This window comes from Cicer arietinum, chromosome 1 (genome assembly GCF_000331145.2).
Source record: "Cicer arietinum cultivar CDC Frontier isolate Library 1 chromosome 1, Cicar.CDCFrontier_v2.0, whole genome shotgun sequence".
Taxonomy (NCBI): Eukaryota; Viridiplantae; Streptophyta; class Magnoliopsida; order Fabales; family Fabaceae; genus Cicer; species Cicer arietinum.
This window is the reverse complement of record NC_021160.2, coordinates 51,212,043-51,229,578: the sequence shown is the minus strand read 5'-3', so window position 1 is coordinate 51,229,578 and position 17,536 is coordinate 51,212,043. Positions and strand designations below refer to the sequence as shown.

General features: G+C 31.2%; 2 protein-coding genes and 1 non-coding gene across 4 annotated transcripts; 2 read left to right on the top strand and 1 right to left on the bottom strand.

The window, feature by feature from the left end:
- The first annotated feature begins 2,712 nt into the window (after positions 1 to 2,712).
- Positions 2,713 to 5,999, top strand: LOC101492351 (ankyrin repeat-containing protein At5g02620-like). Its single transcript, XM_004486985.4, has 4 exons — positions 2,713 to 2,903; positions 3,154 to 3,689; positions 4,028 to 4,437; positions 4,911 to 5,999. The coding sequence occupies exons 2-4, from the start codon at positions 3,347 to 3,349 to the stop codon at positions 5,781 to 5,783; spliced, it is 1,626 nt and encodes a 541-aa protein (XP_004487042.1). The 5' UTR covers positions 2,713 to 2,903; positions 3,154 to 3,346; the 3' UTR covers positions 5,784 to 5,999.
- A 1,070-nt stretch (positions 6,000 to 7,069) lies between these two features.
- Positions 7,070 to 13,072, bottom strand: LOC101493019 (probable NOT transcription complex subunit VIP2). Of its 2 annotated transcripts, XM_073366665.1 has the most exons (15): positions 12,875 to 13,070; positions 12,468 to 12,570; positions 11,517 to 11,625; positions 11,264 to 11,442; positions 11,075 to 11,123; positions 10,748 to 10,960; positions 9,796 to 10,005; positions 9,619 to 9,714; positions 8,992 to 9,080; positions 8,702 to 8,884; positions 8,115 to 8,540; positions 7,979 to 8,031; positions 7,843 to 7,884; positions 7,556 to 7,700; positions 7,070 to 7,446 (listed from the first exon to the last, which is right to left on the bottom strand). In XM_073366665.1, the coding sequence occupies exons 2-15, from the start codon at positions 12,483 to 12,485 to the stop codon at positions 7,387 to 7,389; spliced, it is 1,872 nt and encodes a 623-aa protein (XP_073222766.1). In that variant the 5' UTR covers positions 12,486 to 12,570; positions 12,875 to 13,070; the 3' UTR covers positions 7,070 to 7,386. The 2 variants fall into 2 exon arrangements, with proteins under 2 accessions (XP_073222766.1, XP_073222765.1); XM_073366664.1 differs by having other exon boundaries at positions 10,748 to 11,123; positions 12,875 to 13,072.
- On the top strand, positions 11,517 to 11,597 carry LOC113785227 (small nucleolar RNA snoR35). Its single transcript, XR_003471380.1, has one exon. It is a non-coding gene; the product is annotated as a small nucleolar RNA snoR35 (small nucleolar RNA).
- Positions 13,073 to 17,536: the final 4,464 nt, after the last annotated feature.

Genomic DNA, 17,536 nt, shown 5'->3' with positions numbered 1-17,536 from the left:
AATTGAGAAGATTCATACTGATGAGAATGGTTCAGATATGATGACGAAGACCTTGCCTGCGTCGAAGATGATATGTTGCAGAAAGAAAGCTGGCATGGTTGAGCAATACCTTCCCACTTGAGTCGTGAGGGGGAGATTTGTTGGGTGGGCTCACTTCCCAAGTGGAACCCACCAATTTTATTAGTATTATTATTATTATTGAAATAAAAAGAAAAAGAAAAAAAAAGGATTTTAATGGGCTTGGCCCACTTGAAGGTAATAAAAGGGATTTAGAAATCCCTAAGAATACACACAGAAAGACAACGGAAGAAGAACGGTTGCCAGAGAAGAAAAATAAGGGTTTGGTTCCAGTGGTGGTAACAGGTGTGTAGCAAACTTGCTCCATTTGATCTACAAATTTAGTATATTATTCCTACCACTGAGTTTGTTATTTTAATATATAATTTGAGTTGTTTTATCTTCTCTGAGAGTTACTTTGGCATACCCACTTTAGTTGAAAGGTTGTTATAAGGTTGTAATAGAGTTGTTATAGTTGATTGATATTCCCTATTGTTATTAGGAAGACTCTTGGTGTACCCATTAATTATTATAGTGGAAGTTTTTACTGGACTAGGTCCCGTGGTTTTTATTCTCTCAATTTGAGGGAAGTTTTCCACGTTAAAAATTGCGTTTGTCTCATATTTAATTTTCTGCCAATTATTATTGCTCTTGGAATTGTATTTTCTGTTTGGCCATTTATCTGCACAGGTGGGGAAAAAAATATTCCGCATAATTGAGATAATTATCTCTAATTACCTATGGTTTTTCCCAACACAACAAGTCCACTATAATTTATTGACTTAATTAGAAATTGACTCTGATGGAATTTGATTATTCTTATCTATGAAGCAAATGTAGTTTTGTTTCTTACTTTTCCATGGCCTTGAAATCATCCAATTTGGATAGTTGTGGCCCAAGATATGGCATGCACAAGGCAGACATATCCAAGGACAAACAAATTCAAAAATTAACTAAGTTTTGGTAATTAAGTCCAATGAACTCTATCAAAGTAAAGTTCAATTTTATATTAATATTAAGCTTATATTATAAATATTTAAATCAAACAGCGTAAATAAAAATTATATAAAAATTGTTCTATCGCAGTACATCACTCTAAAAACCTATATATGGATATGGATATTGATAATTCTTTATTTATTGTTTTGTATTATCTATATGAGCTTTATTAGCTTATTAGCATAAGTCAACCTCAGCATCTCCCAAAGGGTGTGAATATTTTACCACATCCTCATATTGTTCATTATGATTTTTATCAATTCTTTTCTATTTAGAGGAGTAAAATCTAGAATAAATGTATTTCCTATGTTGGGGATGTGAACAAAAGGAGAGTTAACTACAGAGTGAATATCAACCTTTCATTTTCTTTGTTTGTACATTAAGTTTCCATATTGGCTAGATTGTCAAAAATTTTAGAGACATATTTTTTCGCCAACTTCTTTACAACAACTTCTTCAATAGTTTGAGTTATTTCATGATTATTAAAATATCTTCTTTACATTACAAGATTTCCAAAACAATTGTAGTTTTCCATAATCAATGTAAACTAAAATTATATAATTTTCAAGTTCAAAAATAATGTGATCTCTCAGCTCTATATCATGTCCAAATCACTCAAAACTCGAGCAAAATATCCTAAAGCATTTGAGTTTGTTGTTTCATCAAGAGATAAAGGTGTGTCTATACCTAGACCAATTGAAAAAAAGATTTTTAACCTACAATATTCTTGAGGCAGATTGTAGATACAAATTCAATATTATTTCATATCAAATATATATTGAAATCTTTCGTACAAGAGAAAATGTGAAGAATGTCTAATTTCAAAATCTATGTTTGAACTATTCAAGCATTTTTATTTAGATATAAGAATATACAATTTTAAATACATTTATTCTTAACAATTACATTCTACGACACTTGTTAATATTTGTCAATAAATAAATAAAAACTTAAGTTTGTATAGTTTGACCAACAACGTGTAAAATATGAGAAATTTATTTAACTCCTCTAAAATAAGAAGTTAATAAATTGAACAAATCAAATGTGAATATTATAACTACTCATGATTAGTTATATGTGTATATAAAATATCAACTATTAATTTATTTATTTATTTATCAAAAGTTAATACTATTTATTTTATTCTCTAAAATAAATTATTCACTTTAGAATAATTAAATCCATAAAAAAATATGTCTTTAAAAAATGGATAAAACCAACATATTAGTTCCTAACAGTGTAGGACGCTGTCATTCTGGTATATGACTAAACAAAAAACTCAAATTAGTCATCGAACCATCAAAATAATCTTTGAAAGATACATCTTACTATCATAAAAATCTTTTAACGATACAGTTTAATGTTAAAAAAGTTCATAATCATCATAACATCAAATTTTAAATTGACTGGTATTTTGATGATTCATTGATTAAGTTTAGTTTTTTTTTAATGAGAGACAAAAATATCTGTTTAATATACATTCATGATTAAAATTATAAAAATAAAAAATTCCTAAAAAATATGTCAAAAATTTGTTGGGAAGGCCATGCCAACGTGCCATGACATATCCACCCGCGCCAATTAAACAAAAAAAAAAAAATCCAAAAATATGATCTGCATGTGTCTATGTCTGTTATTTCTGTTTCTGGTCATTTCATTGGCCAAAACAACTGCGGTTTTTGTCTCTCTATCTTAACCCTCTATATTTGATTTGATTCCCAAACATATATTTTTTTGGAATCATTTCCAACACAATCACCACCACCTTTGCAAAAGTTGTAGAAAGAGGCTATAGCAAAAAGGGGTTGAGGTTTTTTTCTTCAACCCCATGTCCAATTCATCTTCAAGTTCGTTTCTTTTCTTTATCCCTTCTTTACCCATTTCGTTTTCTTTCACATAATAATCATTATTCAAACAATACAATGAACCCACCTTTGTGTTTTTTTTTTTTGTTGTTGTCTTTTTCCAAATTATGTTGCTTCCTTAGAACATAAAGTTATTCTCTCTTTTAAAAAAATGATATAATGCAATAAATAAAAAAACATACCCAGGTGCAATGTTCTTAACCCATTTTTTTTTTTTTTGTGTTGTGAACAGAACGCAGGCCAGAAATTCAGAAGACATGAGAGATAAGAACTGATTGGAAATTTCTTTGAAGGAGAAAAAAATATTGATTCCACAATGAATTGTTGTGGTGTTGGTATGAGATTTTGCTAGAAGAAAAAAAAAAGGTTTTGATAAATATTTAGCATTAAAAGATAGGAAACTTGTAGGTGGGTGAAAATCCAATATGGCAACACAATTGATGCAGTCACTAGCTGTTAGCACTCCTAGGAAAAAAATGACAAAACAATTGACAGGAAAAAGGGATGATACACCTTTGCATTCAGCAGCAAGAGCAGGGAATTTAGATGTTGTGAAAGATACCCTTAAAGATGCTGAAGAGGATGAATTGCTTGACTTATTGGCTAGGCAGAATCAAGATGGTGAAACAGCTCTTTATGTTGCTGCTGAGTATGGTTATATTGATGTTGTAAGGGAAATGATTCAATATTATGATCTTACTGCTGCTGGAGTTAAAGCTAGAAATGGTTTTGATGCTTTTCACATTGCTGCTAAACAAGGAGATATAGGTATTTTCATTATCTTCAATCTTATTGTTTTCTTTGTTTTTTGTGTGTTTATTTCATATTTTTTTATAGAAAAATGCTAGTGATTAACTTATTATGAGGTAATTTGTTAATAGCAGGAGTTGATCTCTAGGCTTGTTTGTTCCATATTTCTTTTTGTAGAAAAATGTTATAACTTAAAATTTGTTATGGAGGAATTTGTTAGTAGAAAGTATCAAACCATAGACCTCCTACATAATCTCTTTTAACGTCTCAACTCATACTATTTGGCTACACCGAAATTGTTAGGTGTGATTTTTAAAGGATGGCTAATTATCTAAGCCATGTTTGTTTTGTTGTAGATATATTGAAGATCCTTATGGAGGTTCATCCTGAATTATCAATGACAGTGGATCCATCCAACACCACAGCTTTACACACAGCTGCAACACAAGGACATATTGAGATAGTGAAATTTCTATTGGAAGCAGGAAGTAGCTTGGCAACTATTGCTAAAAGTAATGGGAAAACAGCTCTTCATTCGGCTGCAAGAAATGGCCATTTGGAGGTTGTGAAAGCACTTCTTGAGAAGGAGCCTAGTGTTGCAATAAGGACTGATAAGAAGGGTCAGACAGCACTTCACATGGCAGTGAAAGGACAAAATCTTGAAGTAGTGGAGAAGTTGATAAAAGCTGATCCCTCCACAATAAACATGGTTGATACAAAGGGAAACACAGCATTGCATATAGCAACCAGGAAAGCCAGGTGTCAGGTAAATTAAATAATTCTTGCCAAAATTCCATAGATACTACATATTGGAAGCATTTGGCCCTCTAATATCTCCATCTATGAAGCATTGATTGACACTAAACAAAGACACATAGATACTACTAAAATAACGTATTATCCCACAAAGTAAGGTCAGTTACATAAATCAAACAATGCCATAATATTGTGTTATATATCATATTTTTGTACGACTCATTAGTCTATGTAGATACCACTAATAATTTTTAAAAAGATAGAAGTTGTTGCTACATAGACACTAACATGCATCAGACACACATTCAATACAAGGTGTTATTGCTACGCCTACATAGTTTTCATTAACCTCAATACTATATGCATAATATCATTTAAATATTGATTAAGGTTAAATATGTTTTTTGTCCCTATTAAATTCAAAACTTTCTATTTTAGTCCCTACAAAAATTTTGAAATATGTCAATTACATTTGTTGTGCAGATTGTAAAGATGCTTCTTGGAGAGAAGGAAACAAACATAAGTGCTGTGAATAGATCAGGTGAAACAGCAATAGACACTGCTGAGAAAGTAGGGAGCCATGATGTTCAAGCCATTCTATTAGAACATGGTGTTCAAAGTGCCAAATCCATAAAACCACAAACCACAGCTCGCGAGTTGAAACAAACCGTAAGCGACATAAAACATGAGGTACATTACCAATTAGAACACACTCGACAGACCCGAAAACGCGTCCAAGGAATTGCAAAACGCATCAACAAGATGCATGCAGAAGGACTGAACAATGCAATAAACTCAACAACAGTTGTTGCAGTACTAATAGCAACAGTTGCATTTGCTGCTATTTTCACTGTCCCTGGCCAATTTGTTGATGATCCAAACAATATTCCACCAGGGATGACACTTGGTGAAGCAAATATAGCTCCACAAGCACCATTCATAATTTTCTTTGTGTTTGATTCTATTGCACTTTTCATTTCTCTTGCTGTTGTGGTAGTGCAAACCTCTGTTGTTGTTATAGAAAGCAAAGCAAAGAAACAAATGATGGCTATTATTAACAAGCTTATGTGGTTAGCTTGTGTGCTTGTTTCTGTGGCATTTTTGGCTTTGTCATTTGTTGTGGTTGGAAAAGAAGAAAAGTGGTTGGCAATTGGTGTTACAATTATAGGGACGACTATAATGGCTACAACTTTGGGAACTATGTGTTATTGGGTTATTAAGCATCGAATTGAGTCTTCAAATTTGAGGAATATTCGGAAATCTTCAATGGAAAGCAAGTCAAAGTCTTTTTCTGTGTCTGCTTTTTCAGATTCTGAGCTGTTAAACAATGAGTTTAAGAAAATGTATGCAATTTAGGAGAGTTTTATACTTGAAGCACTTAGCATGATGGAACTATATCCAACTAAGGTAGGATTTCAAATGTATATCTCTCAAGAAATGGCTAAATGTAAACAACGCATTAACTATGTAGTAAATAGTCTGGCCAATAGGGTGTTTGTTACTGTTATGGTAGAGAGTATCAAACTTGATTTTACCTCTTGCATAATCAATTTTAAATAATAATAAAAAGTACATGAATGAATGTGATTACTGTAACCAAAGTTTATTTTACTTCCAAATTTTAGTATGACTAAGTACTAAACACTGGTTTTGTATTAGGCCGAACCTTACATACATACATCACATTTGCTTTCAATATATAATATTCCACCATAAATCATTTCAATTGCAACAAAACCAAATTCCAATCGAATCAACTTTATGAAAAGTTTGTCTATCTTGCACTTGAGTAATGAGAAATATCTCACATTATTTTGAAAAATTAACCACAAGTTTGATATGAATCTCGTTTATACAGTAACCCACACACCTACTACTTTCCATTCAAATTTAACCAAATCAATTTTACAAAATCAGGTTCTTATCCTTACACCAACTAAAATTAGAGCTACTCATGATGACTCACTTCGCTGTCATCGTCTAGTACATTTCAAGAAGCAAGTACAGTGAAGGCAGCTAATTGAGGAATTTTATAGCCGAGTTGCATCAATTTGGAGGTATGACCTTTGATGAGTCGTATGGTCATGATCTTGATAAAATTTACAAACCATATTATGTGCCTAAGTAAATTAGCAAGATTATTTACAGTCATTGATTGACTCAAGCGTTAATCTCCTAACATTCCTGATAAACAAAAATACAAAACACTGGTCTTACCCAAAAAAAAAAAACATAATGCATTCAAGAGGTTTTATGGCAAAAAAAGTTTAAAATGTTAGCAGAACAATTCAGGCTTTGATTACTACTACTCAGGACATTGTTCTACGGCTGTCATGTTCAATACAGATCTGATTTAGAAAAAAGATGGTATGAATATGATTGACTATAGAATTCATACCCAGCATGAATCGGAAAATTCGGTGTTCTGTGCTCTACTAGCGACATGTAGCTCTTAATTTAGGAATCAAAAGTATAATTATTTACTTTCCACCGTGTCAGTATTGTTACCGGTAGGTATTTGGTTGGTGATGTATGGGACAACAAAAGAGATTTAAGAGGGGGGTTCGGGTTCAAATCTGAAAAACTAAAATAACCACTAATTTACCAACATTGGCCTATCAAAACAAATAATGATCATCAGAGGAAAAAAAAACCTAATCCGTTTTATTTCCCTATTTGGGGGCCATATTCCTCGACAGAACATATAAACATAAACTATATTTATGTATAGGGCAGCTACTAGACACTGCTAGGAACAGCTACGTTACCCCCACGTCTACTCTTATAACTATAATTCATATTTGGGCCCAAGAGATAACAGCTCTAAGTGCATCGAGATTTGATAAAATCTAAGAGAAACGCCAAATTATAGTTACACTAATACTGTAAATTGGCTTCCATCATAACAAATTATATCCATACATAAAAAGCTTTACACTGAAGGTTTTGTATCCTCTCCTCAATGCTGTGGCAAAGACGGTCTCTTTTCCACCATTTCATAATGAAGAACAAAATTATCCTGCAAGATGTGTGTTCATTAGAAGCTTAAATAGGACAATTATTCAGCCAATAAGGGAGGGAAAAAAACATTTAACAAAGAGGAGTATTGTGTGTTCACAGAAACTCACCCTCCGGACAGTTTCGAAAGTGCTTGGATCAAAACAATGGTAAGATCCTCTCTCGTATGTGTTAGTTTTGACAAGGGGCTCCATGTTGGGAACTCTTATATACCACATACGATGCTCTTTGTGATAAAACCACCCTCGTTTATAACTGAGCAACAACAATAGCTTATTGGTAAAAAAACAATCAACAAAAGAATAATTAAAAGGGTGGATGTGGTGATCATAACACAACAAAAAGGTGCAAGTAATCATAACATAAAACAAACGGGTGCATGTGATAGAATGCATACAGTTCATTTGCAGCATACAGTTGTGCTTCATCTTTAGGCATGCTGCAATAAAAGATCAAATTATAATTACTACTATTAGTATTATAAATGCAAGCATATGTGAAAATGAATATGATTGGTTTTCAAAAAAGCGCACCTGTAAAATATGTAAAACAGTGTTTCCAATGTAAACTTTGCAAAATAACCTTGCTGCACCACACAAAAGAATTAGCCCACATAAAAAGCAGAAAATAAGGACATAGAAATATAAAGCTAAAAAAATAATGTCTCACGTGTAGGGCAGGAGGTGGTTTAGCATAATAACATTGAAGCACACTAAACTCTGGGTCACCCTTAGCTGGTTCCTCAGACCAAGGAGACCCGAAAGTCTTGTGAAGATTTTCAGATGAATTCAAATTTAGCCCAAGTGTTGTAAGATCGATTCCAAGAGCAAGAGATGTCAGATCAGGATCACTCATCCTAATCACACTTAACAAGCCAAGCAAACCAAATGGATCAGGAGTAGATTGTGCAGTTTGCATAGACTTCATGCCATGATCCCTAAAGGACTGATTTGCAGCTGACATTTGCTGTAGGCGAAACTGGGACTGGTTCTGGTGTTGTTGATACTGCTGGATGAGCTGGTCATATGAACCCGTACCAGAAACTGTATTTGGAGAATTTAGGGGCCTCAATCCAATGCCAGGAGGCCCACTTGTCTAAACAAAAAAAATACAGAAGTAATTAGAACGTCATGAACTAGCTTTGATGGGAATATGGAATTACAGTTCAAATGGGCACTTCATATCACATAAATATTTAAAAAGCATACATTCTAACACAAAACAAGTGCCTCGCTTACAGCAGGAAATTCGTGTACCTGGGAATGGTATGTAGAGTTGGGAGACGGAAAAACATCTGACCCATGCAGGTGAAGATCTTGATTGTTCACAGATGAAAAGGAGACACCACTGTTACTGACAGAAGGAGCATGCTGCTGTTGCTGTTGTGTACGATGTGCTGAATAAGATCCTCCTAAACTAAAACCAGCAGACCTCCCCATCTGCAGAAAAGAACACAGATAGGATTGAGAACAGATTTTGATCCAATAATATCATAACCATGGATATGGACACAAAATATCTCAATCTTTTACTGTATGAAACTCACGGAGAAATGTTGAGACTGCATCATTGACATAGCGTTGTCATGAAGTTGTTCTTTCTGGTGCATATCCATCGTAAAATCTGCACTACCACCTGTGTACAAATATTATGAAGAAAAAATCAAACTCCAAAGCCAACAACTAAGTAACCTCTGTAAATTTGAATTCTCAGTACAGTGCACAAAGTTGACCAAAAATAATAAAACTGTCATCATATAGAAACTACTGAAATGTTATTCCCAGCAAGCCATCAAAGATTCAACAGTGCAAACATGAGAAATCATTAATTCCACTACAACAATAGGAGCCATTAAAACATCCTTGCTAAATGTATGACATGTCACACAGCTATATACAAAACACTAATCCAAGGAGCTGTAACAATACCTGTCAAAAAAATCAAAAGAAAATGGAAACAAAACACTGACACATTCTGGACAATATTATGAAGCTAGAAATTAGATTTACATGCAAAATGCAAATATCCAAAACTCCTTCAAGAAGAGTATAAATTTCACTCTAAAAGTCTACAACCCCCAAAGCAAGAAAATAATAGAACTGAGCAGTAAAATTCCCTAACAAGAAATGTATAACCAATTAGCACAAAATATCAGTCAAATCATACACAGTACCTTTGTATCCTGGTAAAGCTGGGAAATCCTCATTTTGAATGCTAAACTCTTGGTTTTGCTGTACAATAGGACTAAGACCCTGTTTTCGTAAAGAGCCTGAAATTTTGCAGTTTACATTATTCTTTATTACAGAAGGTGAACAATATATTAAACTAAACAACATTTTCCATCACACACCCAACTGTCCTTGAGGGCCCCCAGCAGAACTAGGACGGCTTGATAGTTGAGGGAAGTCATTGAGATCAAAGGGTGAACTATCACTGGAATTCAAATCATTCAACATCCCCATAGAGTTCAAGTGATGTACTGCTTGAATATGGCTTTGTGAAAGTGGACCTCCAGCACTGGGATAAGAATTTCCTAGCATTGAAATTACCTGAGGAGAACCTGAATCAAAGACTAGTTGTCACCACAAAGTAGCGTATGTTATCTAATTATATTTAGTAACACAACATTAAAGGGAAAATTATTTAACTTTTAGCAAACATATATCTTAAAAAGCAGATGTTCTTTAGCATGGATTTGTACCACATGGGGGTACCTTAGTTACTGGCCAACATATTTATTGCAACATTGCAGAAAGAAAGCAATTAATTTATATCATTTGGCATAACGAAGAATAGAGTTGTGACACAAAGGAGACAACAAATTCAACACTGGTGGACAAGCAAGCAAAACCAACTGCATCCTTCTCTATCTGGTTGAGGACATTAGTCCTCCAGCATTGCAAATTGTCACAACATGGTGGAATGGCAATTTAGAGGTCTCACTCCCATGGAACGGTTAATTTGACATAGCTGTGCATGCGCAGTGAGGCAATGAAAACAATGGCCACTGACACTTGCCAGGATACATTTAATGTATCCTAGAATTGTGGGTGCCTTGCTTCGTGATGGGGCACTATCCTATCTACCATCACACCATGCAAGCTAGACGATAACCAGTGGGCATTTTACACGTGATTGCGGCTATGGAGGTTAAATGGCGGCCAAAATGGCGGGTTTTGGCCTCTCGGCCATAGACCACTATCAACAACACTGATGATAACCCCCATGTAACTGGATATTTATTACGAGAAAATTTTACTTCCATGTCACTTTAATGTACTTGAGATTGTCAAAATACATACCTTGTGGAAGCACACCACTCATCAATCGATTCTGTCCTTGCACGCCTAGACCACCAGATCCACTATTTCCATTCAAATTTAGGCGAGACGCAAGGCCAGGAATGGACAATCCTCCGGAGCTTATCCTCCCGATGTTCCCCGCAGCAACCATGTTTCCCATAGAACTTGTTATCCGAGGACCTGCATTTCCCAAAATTGGGGATACTCCCAATCCTGGAACAGTAGCACGGTTACCAATTGCAGCAGAAGTAGGAAGAATCCCAGGAATAGAACCGGCAACTCCATTTGTGCTACTACTAAATCCAGGATTTCCTACAACACTTATACCTCCTCTACTGTTGACTCCTGAATGTCCATGAGAGCTTCCATGAGATAGCTGCAAATATCATATACAGACAGGTGGAAATATTTTAAACTACGGACCAGTAGAAAGAATATGAAAGACAGAACGGCAAAGTATGCTCAATAGCTCAGCCATTACTCTCGAGATGTTTAAACACAGGAATTCACATGTACCTGTGACAGAGCAGCAGGTAAATTGTTTGATGTAAATCTTCCACTAGAAAGGCTTGATGTAGGTTGCTGAACCCCTCCAGTTGGCATGCTATTTATTGTTGAGTTTCTTGATGTAAGTGTACTGGGCATGTTGGGAACGTTGAAGCTTCCATGCATGTTGTGCAACCCCTGAATACCACCTGTAGCAAAGAGCTAGCTATTATGCAACTAAAGGAGAGAAGAAAATGAATTGACTCCAGCAAAATATTCTCACCAGTGTGATGATAAATTGGGGAGGCTGCACCAGACTGACTCGAGAATGATGTAGTGAAAGAACGCCCAGCACCGTCTGGAAGATTTGAAGTAGAACCGTTCAGAGAAGACTGCAAACAGAACTCTGTTATAATTTACATCAATTGTGAAAGGCGAAAAGCACAAATCAATATCCGACAAAAATTATAATGATGATATGATGATAAAAAACATAAAATTGTCGGTAACAAGCAAGCATAATGCTTAGCACTCATATCATAAAAGTTTAAGCAAATATAATGCGTTAAATCAATTGCCGTTATTAATCACTTCCTAATGGAATTCAAATATAGGAATGAGTATCTGACAAGGATTTTATAGTTGATTAGGATTGTCTATAATTTTTATTAACTCGGTAATAAATTCCCTAAAGACGCCTAATGTTATTCAAACTTTTTGTAATAATTACAATAACAACATTTCCTTGCTGTTTTATAGCTTTGGAAATCAGAGTAAAAGAGAAATCTTCTAGATTAATTGTTCTGGTAAAAGGGATACTCTACCATAGATCATTACTATATATGTTTTGTCGTGTTCTACATTACTCATTCTTCTCCCACAACATAACCTATAATTTGATTAGGTTTCTAATTAATCAAAATGTTAACAAAACATTCTAATTAGTAGTAAATATCACATTATACCATCATACAATGTACAAGGATGAAAAATATGATATACCAAGTATCACTGATCACAAGAGACAGTGTAATTCAGCGCTTAAATCTAATGAAAACATACAAGTTTGAACATCAAACTAAAATATGGAGGATAAAGTCATATAAATCTCAGTAAAAGCCATTACTTAAATCTACCATCTACCATTATTAAACAAAATATTCAATGAAAATGAAAATGAACCAAAATTCAAAATTATATTAACTTGTTTGTTCTAAAGGGCATAAGGGAATACATTAAGTAACCCGGACATTGCACGAATTTCAACAGATCAAGCAAAAATTCATCCCTAAGCTGCACAATACGCAGAATCTTTTTCCTTGAAACCAATCAACAACCTGAATACGATAAAATGTCGAACAAAAAGAATCAGATTCAATAAAATTCAGTATTAAACTACCAAATCAGTAACAAATTAAGCGCAAAAGTTCACACTTGCGGTGAATTTTAACTGTTTCACTTTGCCTTAACCGTTGCGGTAAAATAGATCGCAAAAAAACGTTAGATCGGTTGATCTGAAACGATTATTAAGAAACTGATTCCTGTGTTAAGTTGCGGTAACTCAATTACCCTAAACCGCAACGGAGAGTAACGAAACCCTATACTCCGACAACTTTCCGGCTAGTAAGACACTGTTGTTACCGGAAAACACGACCTGCGGAATTTTGAAGAAGAAAGAGAGAACGCTGTGAGCTTTCGACGAGTGGGATGCGGCGGGCAGAGCAGAATAGATAGATGGGAAATTGGGAAATGGGAGATTAGGGCAGACACTGATTTAACTTTGGGCTATCATTTTTTCTGTTTTGGGGACATCTGTTTCAATAATTAAAATGGTTTATCTTTATAGAATAATTTTTTTTTTTTTTAATTCTCACCAATATTGATATGCTTAAATTAGATGTAATGTCTTATATTTGAACTCATTTTTGTTGGTGTGTAATTAATGCTAGAAGAAGAAGAAGAAAAAAAATGAACTTTTTGTATATTCTCTTACTCTAATATTTTAATAAATTGACGAAATTATCCTTAGAATTAGTCCTCACGTTTTTAGTAAAATTCGAAGGAATTTGATATTGATTTCGTAAATGTTTCTTCTATTAATAAAATCGAATAAAATGTAGAGAGTTAATCATTAGTATTCGTAAAACTAAATGAAAATAAGATTGAAGAGGAATATATAATTGGAATTTTGTTAATATGTGATGTGAGAGCGAGAGAGCCAACCATAGAGTATAAAATATATTATCATATCTTCGTATTGTCAATAATTTATTTATCCATTAGTTAAACTTTAAATTATTGAAATTTATAAATGAAATATATATTAAAAAAATTTAAAATTGAATTGGTGGTTATCATTAGGAGTTGGAGACTATAGTAATAAGAAAATTGTAAATTCAATTATCATCGTAAATAAAATATTAATTATATTTTAAATATTAAAAATTAGTTGAACAATATTAAAACTACGTGTTATTTTAACAAAAATTGACCACTTTATATTTTTTTACAAAAAAATTTATAAATAATTTTTAATTTAACTTAATATTGCAAAAATAAAAATATAAAAAAAATTACACGACTAAAATTAAAATGAGTAATATTTACGAAAATCAAATAGATATTTAAGTTTTCTTTTAAACAAAAACAACAATCCTTTTCTTAAATAAAATTTGGAAACATGTATGCCAAGTAATCCTACATATCCTCTTTAGATTTTTACTACTTCCCAGATTCTTATTCTCTTTTTTTCCTTATCAATTTAAAGGAGTGATTTTTATTTTTATTTTTTTTAGCTTCAAATTATTTATTTGCATTTTTTTCCTACTTTTATTTAAATAAGAAAATTTTATATAGATTGCTTTTCTTTACATTTTAATGTGATTTATTTGTTTAAGTACAATTTTATTTTATTTCAATGTTTTAGTGCGATAATGTTTGATTTTTTTAACTTGTTGCGATATTTGTTTTGTTTATATTAATATATCAATTTTTTTTATCTTGCTGCAATGTTGATTACAAATTATTCACATCCTTAAGAGTTATTTCAACTAGCAAATATTGGCATTGTTAGATTGGATATTTTTTGTTTGAATTCAAAATTTTGCAGTTATGTATAAATTTATGTAAGCATTTACCGTATTTTATACCGACAAAAATCATAAAGTAGTCTCACCTTATTATTAATATAAGAAATTATTATCGCTAAATATTTTGAAGATTTTAATCCAAAATTATTTAATATATGTTGATGAATAGTTTTAATTTTTAAGTTTAGATAAGTTTTTAGTCTCTATAAATTTTATTATTTTGTTTTTAATCTTTATAAAAAAATTCGTCAAAATTTAGACCTCTAAATTTATTTGTTTTTATTTTTTATCTCTAATTTTAAATCAATCAATGTGTATCTTTTGAAATTTTTAAATGCTTTTTTGTAATAATATTTATAATACTATAAAAAAATTCCCATAAAAATTTAAATATTTTTAACAAACGATAAATTAAAAACAAAATTTTAAATGTCAAAAACTTTAAAAATAAAAATTATATTTCATTAATCATTTATTATAAAATTTTAAATTTTTATAAGAAAATTGTTAAACATATTCAAAACAGTACTACAAAAATATTAATTTTCAAATAAATTAAAATATTCAATATAAGATTGTAAATATTATTAAACTACTAACACAAGTACTAATAAAAATACTAAAAAAAACAAAAGGCTCATTCCATATATAAGATAAGAGATGCTCTCTTTCAATATTCAATCAATATTTAGTAATAATTTAGAATGATTTAATCAATTAATTTAAACATATAATTAATGTTTAAATCAACAAATTTAATTAAATAAAAAGACCCAGAAAACATCCTTCCCCATCTCATCTCAAGCCTTCCCAAACCCAAAAAATCTTTCTATTGTATGTCTCTCTCCCTCCTTTGTTCTTTCCCTCTGAACCTCAACCTCCATAAGCTATGCGTTTTTTGTTTTTAAAGAAACTAGATCTGGTTGCAATGTCAATTATATTTTATTTTAAAAATAAAAATAAACAATCTTTATTGTTTTTAAAACAACCTTTATTTTTACCACCTAGTCAATGTCAATTTTTATTTAAAAAAAATTAATCAAGCATTTTTTAATTGTTTTTCATATTGCAAGGAGTATAATTAAATTGCAATATGTTTAACTATGAATCTTGAAACAAAATATAATATACAATATGGGTGAAATTAAAATTTTCAATTAAAAAATATTTAAGTGCTTACAAATAATATACTAGTAATAAAAATATAGTATATATTTCATTATAATATACGAGTAATCATTTACTATATATATATATATATATATATATATATAAAAATCGAGGGAGAGCAAAACGAGCTATAGGAGAAATTTTGACTTCATCCCCTCTTAAAAATTGAATCAAAATAAAAAAAAATTAAAAATATTATCTCTCCTTCATCTATCTTCAAGCAAACACACCATAAAAACAGAACGGTAGTAGAGTGATCCAAATACAAAACATATATCTCTATAGTTTATGATTGGATAAGGGGATATATATATATATATATAAAAAAAAGAAGAAGAAAAAAAAATTAGACAAGAACACAACAAAACAGAAAAAGGGATAGGTTGGTAATGTCGATGTTATTACGAATACTTGTTGGTTCCCACTTGGGACGTTTGATTTTGCTGAAGAGACTCTTTTGGACAATATTGTACCCCTCTTGGATAGTGCCTACATGATTCAATTCAACTATCAAATTTTCTTAAGGTGACATTAGCTGCTACAGTCAGATTTTCTTAGTTACATGCCTTCCTTCATGCACATTGGTATATGAGGATATGAAAGAGTTACATTTACACATTATTTTTTCTTCTCTTTACTCATAACTTCACTTTTAAGAGAGTATATATTATTTTTGGCAAATTTTAAGGAAGAATGGTAGATTAAATAAACAAAAACCAAACTCTGATGCTTTTTTTATTTTAATTTTGTTGGTAAAGTTTGAGAAACTTCATTTTGATGCTTTTTTATTATTATGATTATTATTATTGTTATTATTATTATTATTATTATCATTATCATTATTATTATTGTTATTGTTATTATTATTATTATAAGATTACACTTGATAGGATATGCAAGTCAATTTCCTACAATTTGGTAGCTAGAATATAACACAACATTACTATTGATGCTTTCACACCACCTGCAGGCTTGAAATTCAAAGATTTTATCGTTTTTATGTTTCGGCTCATTTATTCATTCATAGTATATAGTATAATGTGGTAATAATTTGGACCACAACGTGAGACCACAAACCGAAGAACGGAAGAAGCAACATAAAATGCCAAAGAGAGTGACAAGTATTTTAATCATCTCCATTTGTTTAAGAAATTGAAAGTTCCCTCTATAAAAAGACAAAGACAAATGAGGAGTTAGTGGTGAATCAATTTCTTTATCATATATGAAGTTTATGTCTCTTATAGCTGACTAGGAAATTGATAGTTTCTCAATTAGATTGACACGCGTCATAAGAATTTTTCTACGTGACTTGGGTTTTAGAGTTTTTTATTTAGCATATTATACAAAAATTCCATCAAAGTCGTAACATCTTTGTTGAGGAAATAAATATACTGTTACTATAACTTTTAAGTATATAAAAGTCATTGCAAAATCATGCTTAGACGTATTTTGTTGGTTATTTTGATCGTGAAATGTAATTTTCATTTTAATTTTTTATGGGTTAATATTGTTTTTAAATTCAATTATAAATAAATGAAATTGATCTAAATTTGTTGAATTTAAATATAAACAAATATCAAAGAATTTATCTACATTTAAAGTTATTATTTAAAAAATAACATTAAATTAATTTCTTAATATCATAAGGAGGCGATGATTAGGCGTAAGTTAACAAACATATTTCTATTTTTACATAAAATATAAAAAAGTTAGTTTCTTTAAAAACAAAAATAGTTAGTTATCATTCTTAATGTGTAATAAGTGTGAAAGTATATTTTTTCTTATAAAAAAACAATGAGATTAGGGGAATATGTATGTTAGGGAAGGAAATATGAGATATTTTAATGTGTTAAATAATTTTATAGTCTTTATAAAATTTTAAAATTTTATTTTAATGTTTATATAAAGATTTTTAAATTTTTAATCCCTATAAATTTGTTATACTCATTTTTAGTCTTTATTTTAAAAAGATTTTGTGAAAAATAGATACTTTTAATTCATATAAAATCAAAATAAAAACTAAAAATAAATATATTTTTAGAAA